The 16,575-nt window shown below is 36.5% G+C and overlaps 1 protein-coding gene and 1 long non-coding RNA gene across 2 annotated transcripts; one reads left to right on the forward strand and one right to left on the reverse strand.

Moving 5' to 3' along the window:
- Positions 1–768, forward strand: LOC140004851 (uncharacterized). Its single transcript, XM_072045005.1, has one exon. The coding sequence runs from the start codon at positions 1–3 to the stop codon at positions 766–768; it is 768 nt and encodes a 255-aa protein (XP_071901106.1).
- An 8,055-nt stretch (positions 769–8,823) lies between these two features.
- Positions 8,824–9,802, reverse strand: LOC140005004 (uncharacterized). Its single transcript, XR_011812829.1, has 2 exons — positions 9,532–9,802; positions 8,824–9,236 (listed from the first exon to the last, which is right to left on the reverse strand). It is a non-coding gene; the product is annotated as an uncharacterized lncRNA (long non-coding RNA).
- Positions 9,803–16,575: the final 6,773 nt, after the last annotated feature.

Consider the following 16,575-nt stretch of genomic DNA (forward strand, 5'->3'; position numbering starts at 1 on the left):
ATGTATTTTGATGGTGCGGCTCATCGTCATGGAGTTGGAGCAGGGATTGTATTCATAACTCCTGATGGAGGGATATTGCTATACTCCTTTACTCTAAGTCAACATTGTTCAAACAATGTCGCTGAGTACCAAGCGCTCATACTCGGACTTGAAATAGCTGTCGACATGGAACAGTTGGACATTCAAATCTATGGTGATTCTCTATTGGTGGTCAACCAACTCTTGGGGAGTTATGAAGTCAAAAAGTCCGAGTTAATTCCGTATCACAAATATGCAACGCGACTTATGAAGCGGCTTGGAGGTGCAAGTATTAAGCATGTTCCTAGAAGGGAAAATAAGCAAGCTGATGCATTAGCTGTGCTAGCCTCTTCACTTGCCATGCCGGATCATGAGATACAAGTTCGTGTATGCCAAAAGTGGGTAGTCCCATCATTAATTGATGATGAAGGTATTGAAGGAGGCGACGCTCTTGTGGTCTCAACCTATGAAATTGACAAAGAAGATTGGAGACAACCCCTCGTTGATTATCTCAAGTATCAAAAATTACCTGAGGAGCAACGTAGGAGAACTGACATCCGTCGCCGTGCCCCTCGTTTTATCTTGTACAAGGACACACTGTACCGAAGATCATTTGAAGGTGTACTGTTGCGCTGTTTGAGCGAAGACGAGGCATATCGGGCGATACACGAGGCACATTCTGGAATATGTGGAGCTCACCAGTCTGGTCCCAAGTTGTATTTTCGGATTAAAAGGATGGGCTACTATTGACCTACTATGGTCAAAGATTGCATAAAATATGCTCAAAGATGTCAAGCTTGCCAGTTTCATGCAAATTACATCCATCAACCACCTGAGCCGTTACATCCGACCGTTGCTTCTTGGCATTTCGATGCTTGGGGTCTTGATGTTGTGGGGCCATTACCAAAGTCGTCCGGTCAACATTTATATATATTGGCTGCGACCGACTACTTTTCTAAATGGGCTGAAGCCATACCGCTCAAACAAGTTAGAAAAGAAGATGTGGTGAACTTTATTCGTGTGAATATTATTTACCGTTATGGAGTTCCCCGATACATTATAACTGATAACGGGAAATCCTTCTCCAATAGCTTGATGGATAAGTTGTGTGAGAAGTTTCATCTCAAACAACGCAAGTCATCCATGTATAATGCCCCCGCCAATGGTCTCGCCGAGGCATTCAACAAAATTTTGTGCAACTTGTTGAAGAAAGTGGTGGCCAAATCAAAGAAAGATTGGCACGAAAAGATAGGCGAAACTCTTTGGGCTTACCGCACCACATATCGAACTCCAACGCAAGCCACACCATATGCCTTAGTCTATGGCGTAGAAGCTGTTCTGCCCCTTGAGCAACAAATTCCTTCTTTGAGAATTGCTATCTAAGAAGGGCTCACGGAGGAAGAAAATGTTCGCCTGCGCCTTGAAGAATTGGAAGCCTTGGATGAAAAGAGATTGGAGGCCCAACAAAATTTGGAATGCTATCAAGCCCGTCTCTCTAGAGCTTTCAATAAGAAAGTCCGGCGTCGCTCCTTTCAAGTCGGGGACATGGTACTTGCCGTTCGAAGGCCAATAGTTATGACTCATCGCACTAAAGACAAATTCGTCTCTAAATGGGATGGGCCGTACATCGTTCGAGAAGTCTACACGAATGGCACGTACAAATTGGTGGACAAAGATGGCGTAAAAGTTGGTCCTATAAATGAAAAATTCGTGAAGCTATACATGCCATAAAAAAAAAAAGTGAAGTACTCCGCGACGCATGAGTCTAAACTGCCTGTTGCTCCAGACCCGCATGAGCTAAAACTGTGGATAACAACCACCAATAGTGTAGCACGTGGTTAAACTGTTGAAACACTCCACCAAATCTAAGGTGGTAAACAAAAGGATACTCCTGACCCGCAAGAGTTTAAACTGTGAACGGTAGGAACTACGTGTGACTTGATTCCCATTTGGGATACGTAGGCAGCTTAGAGGACAACTTCTAAGTTCAGTTACAACCCTATAAAACTAAAGTATTTGTCCGGATGATTCTTTTGACAAAAAAAAAAAAAAGAGAACGTTCATCTTTAAGACAATTCGAATTATTTTGTGACATATACTTGAAAGTGTATTATTCAGATTACCAAATTATTTGGATAATTATCTTTTCAAGTATGATCAAAATTATGCAAAGATAGAATTGTTCATACTATGGTTGATAGCCTAAAATGGTGACTATCGAAAGAGCAAGTAAAGACGAGGACGTCTGCAAGAATGTGATGAAAAGAAAAAAAGTTTCATTATGAAGTGCTTGTACTCATAGCTGCACGCTTTGAGTAATTAACAAGAGATGAAATTTGAAACAAAATAAAAGATGACAACTATTCCTAGAATTCAAATGACGACAGCTCCTTTCGGTTGTTTTCAAGTAATGCTTGCATCTTGTCCAAAGTTTGACTCTCCTCAGCAAGTAGGGGCGGGGAATTCTCAATCTTTCAAACTTCGCTTTGTAAGTCGACCATCACGCCTTGCACTCGGGTAAAATCATCTTGTTCTTCTCGTAACAGTGAAAGCGTCTCCTTCCTGTGAGTATCCAAGAACTCAAGTCACTTCCTCAACTCTACTTCCTCGCGATCGATCTCCTTAAGCTTCAACATGTGTGTTAAGATCTTCTCCGCATGTTGTCTCTCCTTACTCTGAGCGTCTCTAAGATGTTGGGTGGCCGTAGAAAGCAACTCATCATATGATTCAGCTGGAATTTTATTTGAAAGAGAAGATTTCACTGCAACGTAACGAGCTGCATTTGCAAAGAAAACCTTTAAAAGGCCTTGCAAATTTGAGATATCTGTGGCATTGAAGCTTTGCATTTCCTCCATGATCTCGTTGGCTTTCATTTCAAGAGCTGGCATGCGCTCCAAGGCTGTTTGAGATATCATCACCCTCAAGTTATTCCACAACATTTGGATGTAGTCTCGGCGGCATGTTGAGATCACATTTTGGGGGCAAAATTCAGATACTCGAGGTGCCCTTGGCCACGATGGTGGATCAAAAACTTTGAGTTTCCTTTTGGCCGGTGGAGTCATATGCTCCGCCTTCTGTGCCATGATTTGCTGAGTCACATTTTCATCATCTACTGCCTTTTTGGAATTCTCACTAGCACCCTTTTGTTGGGTAGAACTGACTACTTGTTTGGCCAAAAGTTCAAATGCAGTAGGTCCTTCAACTGATACTTGACTTGGTTCTCCATCATCAATGAAGATCAAGTCTTGATCATCCAACTGTAGGCAAAAAAACGTTGTGAGACAAAGCATGAATATGAAATTAACAAGCAAGTTTCAAATGCTAGATTAAAGAAGGCAAGGAGGGTCCTTACAATATTGGCACGGCTTATACCGGGCACGGATATATCTGGAATGTCTTTAAAAAGTTCTTTAGGATCTAAACCAATGTCATCCAAGGGGAGAGTCATTACCTTGGACTTCTTGCGCTTCCAATGCTGGTCCGTACTGGTGGATTGCTCATCCTCCTCATTAAAAGGTTCGTTCTTCTTCTTCTCATGTGAATCGCAAGAATCATGATCAACAGCTTCCACAATGTTTGAAGGAAGATGAAATGAAGTACCCTTCGAAAATCCTTCATTAGGAGTAAGGTCCTCAGGGGAAGTAGTCTTGTTGTTTGAATTCGTCAAAATCTCCTTCTCGCTTCTCATAGTCTTTTGCTTCATCTCAAGACTATTGCCAACCTTGGAAGCATTGTTCAGATTTGCAAGTTCCTTCTCTTTCGACTTCTTCTGCTCCCCATTTGATTGGACACTCTTAATCAAAACATTACGCCCTTTGAGGAGATGATCATCATGCACCATAGCCCACCATGTTTGAAAGCCTGAAGATGTGTGTTTGCTAGCATTCAAGGGATAGCTAGGAAAAAGTACCTTTGACTCTGTTTTACTACGAATGGCAGTGCGCCAGAGTATTCTGCTCAAGTCATGACTTGTGGAACGAACACCTGCTCCGAGTTCCTGTGGAGGAACTTGATAAAATCCGAATTGTCGCGCAAATCTGTATGGACTGTATGGCTCAACAAGGAAATCCCCTTCAGCAAGCGAAACTAAGTAATTTGAGCAGGCGCTTACAAAATAACTTAGTTCGAAATTCGCTAATTTGCCATTGTCAATAAAAAGTTCATTGCGATTCTTCACAAGAGAAGTGATTCCCCAAGTTGCTTTGTCTCCCTGATGAATGAGGTCGCGAGCACTATTTTCATCAAAGTATCGTGCGCCACCCTCTCCAGAATAGTTGGCCATGGTGGGTCCAGGCATGGTATTTGGAGTCGAATAATGGGTAGAGAAATAACTCGCTAACCAAGCATATACGTAGTGCACCGGAAAAGCCGCACGTGCACACCCTGGGGTAGCTGAGTTTGAAATCTTGCCAAGCCCACGGTATATATTTAGCAGGACAGGAACAGCAAGGCAAGTCTTACGACTGGCAGCCATCATACTAGCCATTTTGAAAGTAGATGGTCTAATATAATGGAGGTCCTCATCTGGTAAAGCAAAGACACAGAGCCAACAAGATATAAATGCTGCAAGATAAGTCTCTTCCCGCAAGTGAAGTTTAACTCCGATGGTGTCAAATACGCCATTGTCTTGACTTGAAAATTTGCGTGGTTGTCCAATTTTGCCATCCGGATTTTGGGTCGCTTGAGCACGAGATGCCCTCTTTATCCTTCTCTGCTTTGGCTTTGAGTACCTGCTTTTGCCTTTAAACCAGAACTTAATCCATTGGGCAGCAGAAACTCCAGCCTTGTTGGATTCTCCATGTTGAAGATGATGTAAGGCTGCGAACAAATACTCACAACTTTGTGGAATATGCCTTAATTTCTTTTCATTTACTCCAGTCAACTCCTCCGCGCATGGAATTACCTCTTCATAGATACCCCCGATGATTGGAAGTCCTCCTAACTTGTGCAAGTCCCAAAGTGAGAGAGACAATTCCCCGACAGATGTATGCAAGGTATTGGTATCCGAACACCACGCCTCGCAGAATGCCCTAAGTACATGGGGATTCCTGTCATATGTGAAAAGTGAAGCATATAAGGCGTCAAACAAATAATTTTCACGGAGCACTTGTTTGCTTCTGCCGAGGATATCCTCCAACCACTCCCAGTAATTCTCGATGTAACCAAATGCACCATTGAGTCTCAAGGAAGGACCCCAGTGTGCATCTCCGTCTATGATCCGCCTGCCAAGGGTCTGAAAGGGAGTTGTCCTTGGCTCCTTACTGTGAATAAGGGATCTCAAGGAGTGGACTTTCGTGCCGTCATCCTGAGAAAGTTCAAGTGACCAGTCCTTCAATTCTGGGTACTGGTGAGAAGGCCACTTACCAGAGTAAGATCCTTGTATAGGGGGATGCACTAATAATTTCGTTCCTTTATCACCAGAGTCACCATCGCTGTCGGCGATAAGGAGATACTTTTCGTCTGAAGACGTGACTTCCTTGAAAATCACCATCGTATCAAGATCAACCTGCAGCGAAAGCAAGAAAAGGAAAATTTGGTTAAAATAGCAGGAGTGAAAGTAGTAAAAAGGCTTCTTGAATTTTGGGGAATTTTCATTGAATTAGGTAATCGTGTCTCCTTCATGTACTCCTCAAGCCATAATAGGCTTTCGTGGGAGTTTGCGGTTGCACCTTCTTCAAATTTTGGCTGCGCCATCTCCTTCATGTACTCCTCAAGCCATAATAGGCTCTCGTGGGAGTTTGCGGTTGCGCCTTCTTCAAATTTTGGTCGCGCCATCTCCTTCACGTACTCCTCAAGCCATAATATGACTCTCGTGGGAGTTTGCGGTTGCGCCTTCTTCAAATTGAGTGTCCACCGTGCATGTTGTAACGAGGGATCCTTCCTTCGTGGCAAAAAAAAAAAAAAAAAGTGGCATTGACAAGAAATAAAAGCCATAAGGTATGTGAATTACCTTAGCTTTTTGAACTCCAAGAGCTATGGTCCTAAAATTGTGGACACAATTGGAACGTCAATTTGCTTCAAACAAGCTATGCCAACGTCAGCTGAAAAAAAATAAAAATTTCAGCCATAATTTTGTTTTAAAAAAAAAAAAAAGCGACGTGTGGCATGCAATGGCGGGACAAGTTCTTATGGTGGGCCATGCTTATCTTTAATATCAAGTACGGCATTATTTAGTCACCATGGTGGGTGATGTCCCTTCTTATCACACGAAGTAAAAAAAAAAAATGGGAGGGAGAAAAATCATCAACGACAAATCTTGCCTTGCTTCGCAAGAACAAACATTCAAGAAAAAGACGTGGCGCGGGCATGCGTTGCTCTAGTCAGCTACCATCAACAAAATTGCATGCAAACTACTTGAATTGCAATTTGAATAAAGAAGCAGTATGGACCTGGCTGTGAATCAAGAAGGCCATGGTATGCAGCAATGGAAAGAAAACACGTGCACTTTGCATGCAAGAGAGTAATCAGATGCTTAAAGTTTCTTGGCCCCGAATTCAATTGTTAATCTATGCCCATTAAATTTCAAAAGAGCATTCAGATGTCAACGATTCGGGGACACTAATAAACCCGAGTTTGAAAATTTCAATCCTACAAGCATAGCAATCACTGATTATTTCATGAAAGTTTGCCCGTTCAATTTGAGATAACAAACCATCATCCAGTTTCACTGGGAGGCAAATTTTCAGTTTGGTTCATGACTTAATCCAGTGAGTTTTGATTCGATAAAGTGGGTTATCAATCCAGTCAGCAGCGACAAGTGCAAGAAAAAATTAAAATCCCAGCAATGACAAACGTGAGAAAATTGAATCTCTTAGCAAGAAAGTTTCCAGATGAGATTGTCAATTACCTGGTGTGAAGCTGACGGCTTGTAGTTCTTCAAGAAAGCTGGAAAATTTCGGTCTAAACGAAAGCTGGAAAACGGCACGAGCTAGAAGACTTCGCAAATTGTAATTCTCCAAGCAAGCTGAAAAAAAAAAACCTCGCAAGTTGTGTTGTGCAGGTTGTGTCTCTTCATATAGAAGAAAGGAAATCAATATCTTATACAAGGTTGCTTGGAAAACTTTGGCAGTATTCAAATTAGGAAGCTATTAAGATTTGGAGGGTGCGCGTTGGCCGAGAAGCTCGTGCATGCCACAAGTTCGTTTTAAGCGCTTTCTGGTTTTAATGCTTTGCTGGGTACGTGAGAAGCTTGGAAAGTGAGGCAATACATGCTTACTTGAGCAAATTGTCCAAAAGCTTTGTTGCCTAAAGATTCGTGACTAGTCTTTTGGAACATTTGGTATTCTAAGAGTCAACAAGGCTACCATCCGGGCAACAAATTTGTCTTTGGAAACTAACAAGGCGCTGCAATGATACAACTCCAATAGCTTGGATTTGATTTCCAAAAAGGGCTACGCTTAAAATATGAGGAAGTCCGTGCATGTGGTTGTTTATAGTAATTGGGATGTTAAACTTACTACTGATGCTTCATTCAAGATTTGGCAAGTTCTAGCTATTTTAGAAATCATGCGACTTGGAAATATAGGTCCAATAGCTAATTTAGAAGTTACATATTCACTTCAAAGGATTTATATTGGAGTTGGAAGGCTATTGGAATCTGCGAACCTACATTGTCTAATTGGTTTGGGCAATTCCCAAGTTGATGAACACTGATTGCGCGGCAAAGGCAATTGCCTAGCATTGTTTTTAGCAATTACCTTTTCTTAGCAACATTCGGATTGGATGTCTAATGGTTTGCCGTATCATGGAATATGGAAATGATTGAGAGTGGTACATTTCTAATTCTCTAGGAATCAATTGCAAATAAAAGGGAAAGTGGGCTCGTGATTCTTTAAAGCATTGAAGCCACGGCAGTATGATTCTATACATGAATCAATTGAAAGCTACAAGTTTCGGCAATTGTGCTTCTTTAAATCAAGCTTAAGAAATCAATTCCAATTTGGAAGCTACAAGTTTCGGCAATGGTACCTCTTTAAATCAAGTTTAAGAAATCAATTCCAATTTGGAAGCTACAGGTTTCGGCAATGGCATTTCTTTAAATCAAGTTTTAGAAATCAATTCCAATTTGCTTGTGAATAGGATTCGGCAGCCATCGATTTTGCTTCCTGGTTTGAAACCTCATGTAAGGTACCAATGGCCGGCTGGAATTTGCAAAGGCTGATTATAACAAGATCATGAACTTGGAAAGCTGCTAAATTCGAGTAACTTCCAATTAGCTGAGATGCGAATTGGAAATTATCTAGCAAGTCTGCCGCATCTAATTTTGAGTCCTGAAGTGTGAAGACATTTCCTAATCCTTGCACCACGTCTCGGCTCTCTAAGGTGGAAGTTTCATGATAAGTATTCCACCGAACAAAGTGATAGCCATGCTTTGATTATTAGATGTTGGGCGGTGCAATGGTCATAGAAGTTTCACGAGACTAATTGCAAGCAACAGATTCATTGTAATCACTTGGGTAATGATCCTACGCATTGCATTTTGGCGTAGACCACACGTGGTTCTTATTGCTCGTTACCAAATTGGCAAAGAAATCAGCTTCCTTTTATTAAAAAAAAAAAGAAAAAAAAGAAATGAAGTACTTCAAATCTCAATTTCAATCCTTGACAAGCAAGTCTCAATTGAGTCTTGAAGTGGGGGCATTTGTAGACAAAGAAATTTTATTTAATTTATTTAGTCGAGATTTATTAAATTGATCTTGACTAAGTTAAATTAAATTATAGAAGTCCATTATGTTTTGGACCGTCGAATTGGGCCAATATTATTTGGGCTATTAAATCAAATTAAATCCATAATGTCCACTTAAGTTGGAGTGAATTAATTGATTTATTAATTCATAATGGACTATCTGGGTTGGCCCATTATTTAAGCCCAAGTTAAATGGGTTTCTTGGGTAACAAGTGATCCAAAAAGCAGGAAGATTCTAAGGGCTTTCTTGAAGACCTAGCCTACATATTTTGGCTATAAATAGAGGTCTTCCCCCAAGGCAAAGAGATAGAAAAATCCCTAACATTCGGAGAAGCTCTGTCAAATTCCCTCAAGAGCTTTCTTCCTCAAATCCAAGTCCAAGTCAAGTCAAACAAATCCTCCTGCTGTCGGTGTTGGAGACTCAAAGTTCCAAGTGTTTGACGCCATCATCAAATCAATCGTTTTTTACGCCGAAATTGTAGGAAACACCCTTTCGATTGGAGAACAAGTCTTTTCGACCCTTCAATTGAAGCTATTCGAAGAAAAGAATCAGGGGATTAATTTCTTTGATTCAAGAATTTTCAGAGATTGTAACCCGCTTATTATTTGATTTAATCAATTTGATATTTGTGCAAGTTTTCTTGTCTTTTATTTCAGGCAACAAAATTTGTGCTTACAGGGACCACACCAACAGATTTCAAACAAATAATTGTCTACACATTAAAGCCCATGCAGCCATTAAAAAAACCCATACCGTTGTTTCTGTGCAATACAATTGATTAAAAATTAGAAATTTCTAAAATCGAGAAAAAATTGCAAAATCTAACCTTAAGGGCTGTCCAAGCTCTCAGAATCTCCTTTCACAATCTTCAAATTCAATTCTGCCGTCTGTTAACAACTTCATCGATTGCCCGTTTTTCCATTCAAGATGCTGGTGAATTTTCAAGTTTTTTAATGGAGGTTTTGCTAAGGCTTCGGGCACAAGTGAAGAGAAAGTGACCCGACAATGGCAAAAAGGAAGAGAAAGTGACCTGACAATGACAATAACAAAAGGGAACCTTTTGTCTGTTCCTTTTGTGTTCCTTAATTTCTTTTTCTTTTTCTATCCCGTGCCAGATGGAGGGAAATTTTCCTCCATTATTCCAGGGTAATTTTGGAAAGTTGCGTTTCATAAACCAGCATTTATGGGCATTTTGGGTTGTTCAATATTTTCATAAGGATATTATTGTCTTTTCAATATTCTGTTTATGTCCATTAGAGTTGACCGTTAGTTTTTGGGGTAGACTGACGAAAATCAAAAGTTAGGGGGTAAAGTGAGAAATGGTCTATACTTAAAGGGGATAAAGTGCAATTAACCCTAACGAAAATGTCAAAAACAAATTGATACGTCTAAGAGTTAATTACAATAAATCCTCTTAAGGTATAGCCATTTTACATTTTACCCTCTAATATCATATTTCTCTTAATTTTTAAATTTTCTCCTAAAATTATTAGTCAACTCCAATAAATAATGTTTAAAAAATTAATATCCCTAATATAATAATAAAAATTATTTTATATTTATGGATTTATGTCTTGTTAAATTTTATACCCATAATTACAACTTTTTAAGATAAAGAAAAATATATTGATCATTTCACGTGATAAGTGAAAAAATAAACTATGAAAATATTATTAAAGGTCTATGTATTTTGTTAAACTCCCAAGCTTGCTGTTAATTTGAAATCCAAATTTGTGAATTCGGTCCTGATTTTAGTACGATCCTAGAGTTTATAAAAATATAACTAAATTAATAGAGTTTTGTAGATTAAATACATATTATATAAACTAAGAGATGCCTTAATAATTTAGAATTGAAAATCTTATATTTCACAAATATAGAACAATACATTTGATTTTCAAATTTTTTTACCCCAAAAATGAAATAATGTTTGGAGTCATTTAAACTTTTATATATTGGGATGTAATACTAGAAATTACACATTTTAGTTCAAGAACTTTACTTTTTTTGGCTAACATTGAGTTTTCTACATCTTTTTGTATACGTTTTAATGAATAATAAGTTTATTAATAAATACAATTTTGATTTTCTTTTTTGTATTTTTTGGTAGGATCTTATGATTCTACAATTCTATGCACGATTTGTATGACTTTGAAAATGATCCAAGTTACAAAAACCTTGGTTCATATTGAATTAAAATATGAAATCACATTTTATGAATTTGTTGTTAGGAAATAGACAACTTGTTAATGACATTTCCCTTAAACAACTAAACATAATCAACAAATGAATGATTACTGTCAAGGGTTCAGCAGAGCCCGAGTTTGCCATTGTTAGTGAGGCTATTCTTTTTCATACGAAAGAAACAATAAAATACTAGCGCATGGTCATTTTGCGAGTGATTAGTGAAGCAATAATGTCAGCGGTTTGATATGGAAAATATTTTCCTCTTGTTTATTTATTTATTTATTTGCTTTGTGATGATATATTTCGCATAGTCATTACTTATACTAACTAAAACACAATAATAAATCTAAAAGCTAACGGAAAATTATGTAATTACCTTTCTCATCTACATCTCATCCACATAATATATAATTGAAAATGAGTTACTAGAATTTATCAACCACAGCATAAAACTTGATAATACCACAGCATAAAACTTGATAATACATTGCTCCAAGGCATCCGACTCTGGTATTTTTGATGCCAAGAGCATTGTTCAAAAGAGCTCTTCTGTAAGTAATATGCAGTCACATAGAGAATATAGTCATATCTCATAGCTATCTAGCAAAGTACATGCTATTAGATAGCAATACAAGTTAATAACATCAGAAGGGCATGATTCAAAAGAGGTTTTTATCAAAATTCCCTCCATTTAAGAACTTCGACCACTAAGGGTACATTTGATAAAACTAAAATTTGAAATTTGAGTTCATTAAATTATTACATTATTAAATCTGATACATTTCAGTATATATCACATCAAGTGATAAGTGAATAGCTCATCACTTATTTTGGGAGCAAGTTTTACCTGAAAATTCAGTGCTACTTAATTAATTCAGATATTCAATTTTTTATTATCAAACATGTCTGAACGTTTTAAGGTCTGAATCCATTGGATTTAAGTGTTGAATTGGATTATGAAACAAGGTCTAACACTATGATAACACAGCCACAAAATTAATTCCTGGATATGTATCCAGACATTGTCTATACTGCCACAATGAGTTCTGAAAATACAATGTATTCCTTGAATTACAATTACATTCCATAGCTATCCAGCAAATTACAACATAATAAGTGGCAAACAGGTAACAATGGAAACATAACATCAGCCAATATTCACTGCTAGATAAACAGTAACCAACTGAAGCAATCCTATGAGTTGTAAAAGGTTATGAGCAGCAATTGTGGTACAGAATTTGGCATGGCTCTGTCATTGATTGCCTATTCAATTTAAAGATTTTTCTGGATACTCCACAATTCTGGATAATCCAAAATAAGACCACGCCACAGGCTTCTTAAGGAGACCATTTGACAGTAGTTGGCCACCAAACAGACAATACTTTCTGAGCTCAGTGAATACCAACAAAAATTTTGAAAGTTGCAAAGAAGAAAACTCAAAAAATTATCTACGTACTTGGTGCTGGGTTAGCAAACAATTATAGCCGTTCAAGTATTTTTGGCTTGAAATCCAAAATGTTTAGGGGGACAAAATGGCAAAACAGAAGTTAAAGAGAAAAATAACAGCATAGCGATCAAACAAACATTCAAAACTTTAATGAGGGTAGTTGTCTCTCTCCTGTCCTGGACCGTCCACCGTCTCACACCACTGCAATGGCTAACCAAGCAATAATTTATGCAGTATAGTATTGAAGGAAAGGGAAATTAGACAGAGATGGCAATTCTGCATCCATCCACAGAGGAACAGAAGTTCATTTGAGAGAATGGTTCCTACACAGCATGATCCAATAAAATCTCTTTATCATCAGAATTACTAAACACTGGAGCCATTATATGGAAGCTATATATAATTGAGTGACTAGCCATGTACAAACTATCCGTTCAAGGACTTGATAAAAGTATCAACCTTTTCAGATTAGTTGGCCACAATCACTTCGGATTTCTGAATGTACAATGCAGGCATTCAATGAAAACATATCACCAGGTTTTCAGCAGAGCAAATCACAAACTCCTAGATAGAAATTAGTACCAAATTAAGCATGAAGCATAACATCAACCAACATTCACTACCAAGTAAACAAATGCAACCAATTGAAGCAAAATAAAGCAAAGAAATTACGTTTTCTCTTCAAGACTCAAGTATTCCTGAACTTGATAACTTCTAAGATTAAGTATAACCAATCGATGACCAACCAACCACGAGTCAGTGTAAGCTGCAACAATCTATATCTCCAATTTTCTAGAAAAAAAGCATATGCCCAACACTGATCCATTTACTCTTCAACAGAAGAAGGTTAGCCCAAGTCCCAAAAGATCAGCCAATTTCAATTCGATCACTCTTGTTTCTTTAGACACAACAACACTCTAAACTAACAAAATGAAAAAAAGCTACCAAAATTGCTTAGGAACTGCTCCATTTCCCGCTCTATAGCCTTTCTTATTTCATTTCGTATGCACAATATAATTCCTTCTATCAGTGTCTTCAACCACTCTTGCATGTCTCCTTCCAACATTGTAGGTGCATCTTTTCCCCATTCTCTAAAAGTCAATCTCACTTCATTCACCTGCCTTATGGTTTGCCAAATGGTTACAACGCCTAGTGCAGCCCCAACTCCACCAATTATCCATTCTGGATTATCACATGTATAACTGACTATCTTGCCTAAAAACTGAGATGCATTTCCACCCTGCGTTTCTTGCCCTCCCACCACCACTGCCGCAGCTCTTCGTGGCTGGACACGCCGAGTTTGCAAATTCGGTATCGATAGGACAGCATAAATTCCCCTCATCTCTTCCTCAATCTCAGTACTAAGCCCTCTACCAAAGCCCTGTTTTAAATGTTCAATTTCTTCCTCGAACTTTCTATTTTTCCTTCCCTCCATAGTTTCCATCAAAATCTGGACAAAAATACGAAATTCCTAATCATTATCTGCTCGGAGAGAAAATGCAAATAACCAAAAACAAAAAAAAAAAAACCATCAGACACTACTGTAATTAATTGCTCGATTACAACAATTTCAAGATTTAAAACTTCGAAACCCATGCGGCAATTATCATTATACGCAAAAATATTTGACTCCTCTTTGAGAAATTAAATCAAGAGAAAAACCCTAAAACTATCTAATTGGGAAAACTGAAACAAAAAGAAGCGGAAAATATTAAATATCATCCAAATGAAAATTTTACAACCTATTAACAATTAATTAGAGTATTGGAATGTATCTGATAAACAAAAATTACAATAAGGGATAATTTCAGAAACCTCCCCTGAGGTTTCTGATATTTATACTTACCTCCCCTATAGTTTGAATAATTACACTGACCTCCCCTGAAGCTACTAATTCTTTATAAATTCAGTCCAAATGATTAAAATATTATTTTGGAATAATTTCAGAAACCTCCCCTGAGGTTTCTGACATTTACACTTACCTCCCCTGTGGTTTGAGCAATTACACTAACCTCCCCTGAAGTTACTAATCCTTTACAAATTCAGTCCAAATGATTAAAATATTATTTTAGAGAGTGAAATTAGAATTTTGTACCTGATTTATCCTTTGTGCCACATGTCCAATGAATGGCAAAGTATTACAAATTAATTAACAATTAATAAACTTTAACGAGCGTAGTTTATAAGCAAATACGTATTACCTATTTAAAGTACCAGCTCTTTACATGAATTTTATTTTCAAACATTTACTTTATCACAAATATTTATTCTCAAATACAGATTTGTATTTACTCTCAAATATTTAATTTTTGTTAAATACAAAACCTACCAGTTTTTCTTCCGTAGAAATATTAATATAACATTTTTTCAATTTCAATTACAAATATTTATGTATTTAACATAAATTAAATGATTCAGAATAAAATACTCATAAAGAGCTAATACTATACTCATGTAATGGATGAAAGCCATAAAAATTAACATTTTATAGGCCATTTCTTTTTTTTTTTTTAAATTTTAATTTATATTAAATAGATAACCTATCGATTTTCTTTTTGCAAAAATATTATTGTAATACCTTTTAATTTTTAATTACAAATATTGATATATTTATTGTAAATTAAATATTTAAAAATAAAATACCTGTAAAGAGTCGGTACTTTAAATAAGTTATGCGTGTTTGCCTATAAACTACACTCCTTACTTAAATCAATAAACTACACTCCTTAACTTAAATCAATAAACTATACTCCTTACTTTAAATAGTGTAGTTTATAGGCAAATACGCATATTCTATTTAAAGTATCGATTCTTCACAGATATTTTATTTTCAAATATTTAATTTATGATAAATATATTAACATTGTAATTAAAAATAAAAAAGTGTTAAAGTAATATTCTTGCAAAAAAAATTAGTAGGTTATCTATTTAATATAAATTAAATATTTTTTAAAAAATAAACGGCCTCATAAACTATTAATTTTTTATTACTTTCATCCATTACATGAGTAAAGTATTGGCTCTTTATGGATATTTTATCCTGAATCATTTAATTTATGTTAAATACATAAATATTTATAACTAAAATTGAAAAAGTGTTATATTAATATTTCTACGGAAGAAAAACTGGTAGGTTTTGTGTTTAACAAAAATTAAATATTTGAGAGTAAATACAAATCTGTATTTGAGAATAAATATTTGTGATAAAGTAAATGTTTGAAAATAAAATTCATGTAAAGAGCTGGCACTTTAAATAGGCAATACGTATTTGCCTATAAACTACGCTCGTTAAAGTTTATTAATTGTTAATTAATTTGTAATACTTTGCCATTCATTGGACATGTGGCACAAAGGACAAATCAGGTACAAAATTCTAATTTCACTCTCTAAAATAATATTTTAATCATTTGGACTGAATTTGTAAAGGATTAGTAATCTCAGGGGAGGTCAGTGTAATTGTTCAAACTACAGGGGAGGTAAGTGTAAATGTCAAAAACCTCAGGGGAGGTTTCTGAAATTATCCCAATAAAAATATAAGGTAGGCCCAGACTTGCACGAAAAGAGCGCCTAAATTTGGGATTTTGAATTTCGAGTTTACTCTCCGCGTTACCCTCACCGCCACACGATGCCTGCTTGGAAAAAAAATTTTAGTATCATGGTTGGTTTTTTGTGATTTTATCAACTCCGTCACATAAAATTTGTCATATTTGTTACTTTTTTCTTATTCCAAATTAATTGTCATTTTAAAAAAGTCAATCCACTTTTTTCAATGAAATTTTATCTTCATCCTTCGTGTGGTAAATCACTCATTCCTCATAATTATCAATATATCAAATAAAAGATGGTATGCCACTAAGGATATAAAAGAAAATTAAAATTTCTCTTTCCTATTGATATCATTATACATAAATTACATGTTCTCTAAAAAATGACAAATTTGATGAGGCAAAAGGAATATTGGCTTGATGTAGTTGGTTTTTTAAATCAATGAAATAGTGCTACTTAGACAACTAAGAATCACACAAATTTTACTTTTCCATGACACCACACCATGGTCTCCCACCTATGAATCTCGTTGCATTTTGTTTTGATTTTTCTAATAAAGCGTCTCATAAATTTTCTATTTTTTCTGGGGATTTTAGTAAGAATTTTCTATTCTCCTAAGAATTCCTATGGAGTTTTTTGTTAGATTTGAATTTATTTTAGATCTAATTGTAAGATTTGAAATTCTTTTGG

This window comes from Coffea arabica, chromosome 4c (assembly GCF_036785885.1).
Source record: "Coffea arabica cultivar ET-39 chromosome 4c, Coffea Arabica ET-39 HiFi, whole genome shotgun sequence".
NCBI lineage: Eukaryota > Viridiplantae > Streptophyta > Magnoliopsida > Gentianales > Rubiaceae > Coffea > Coffea arabica.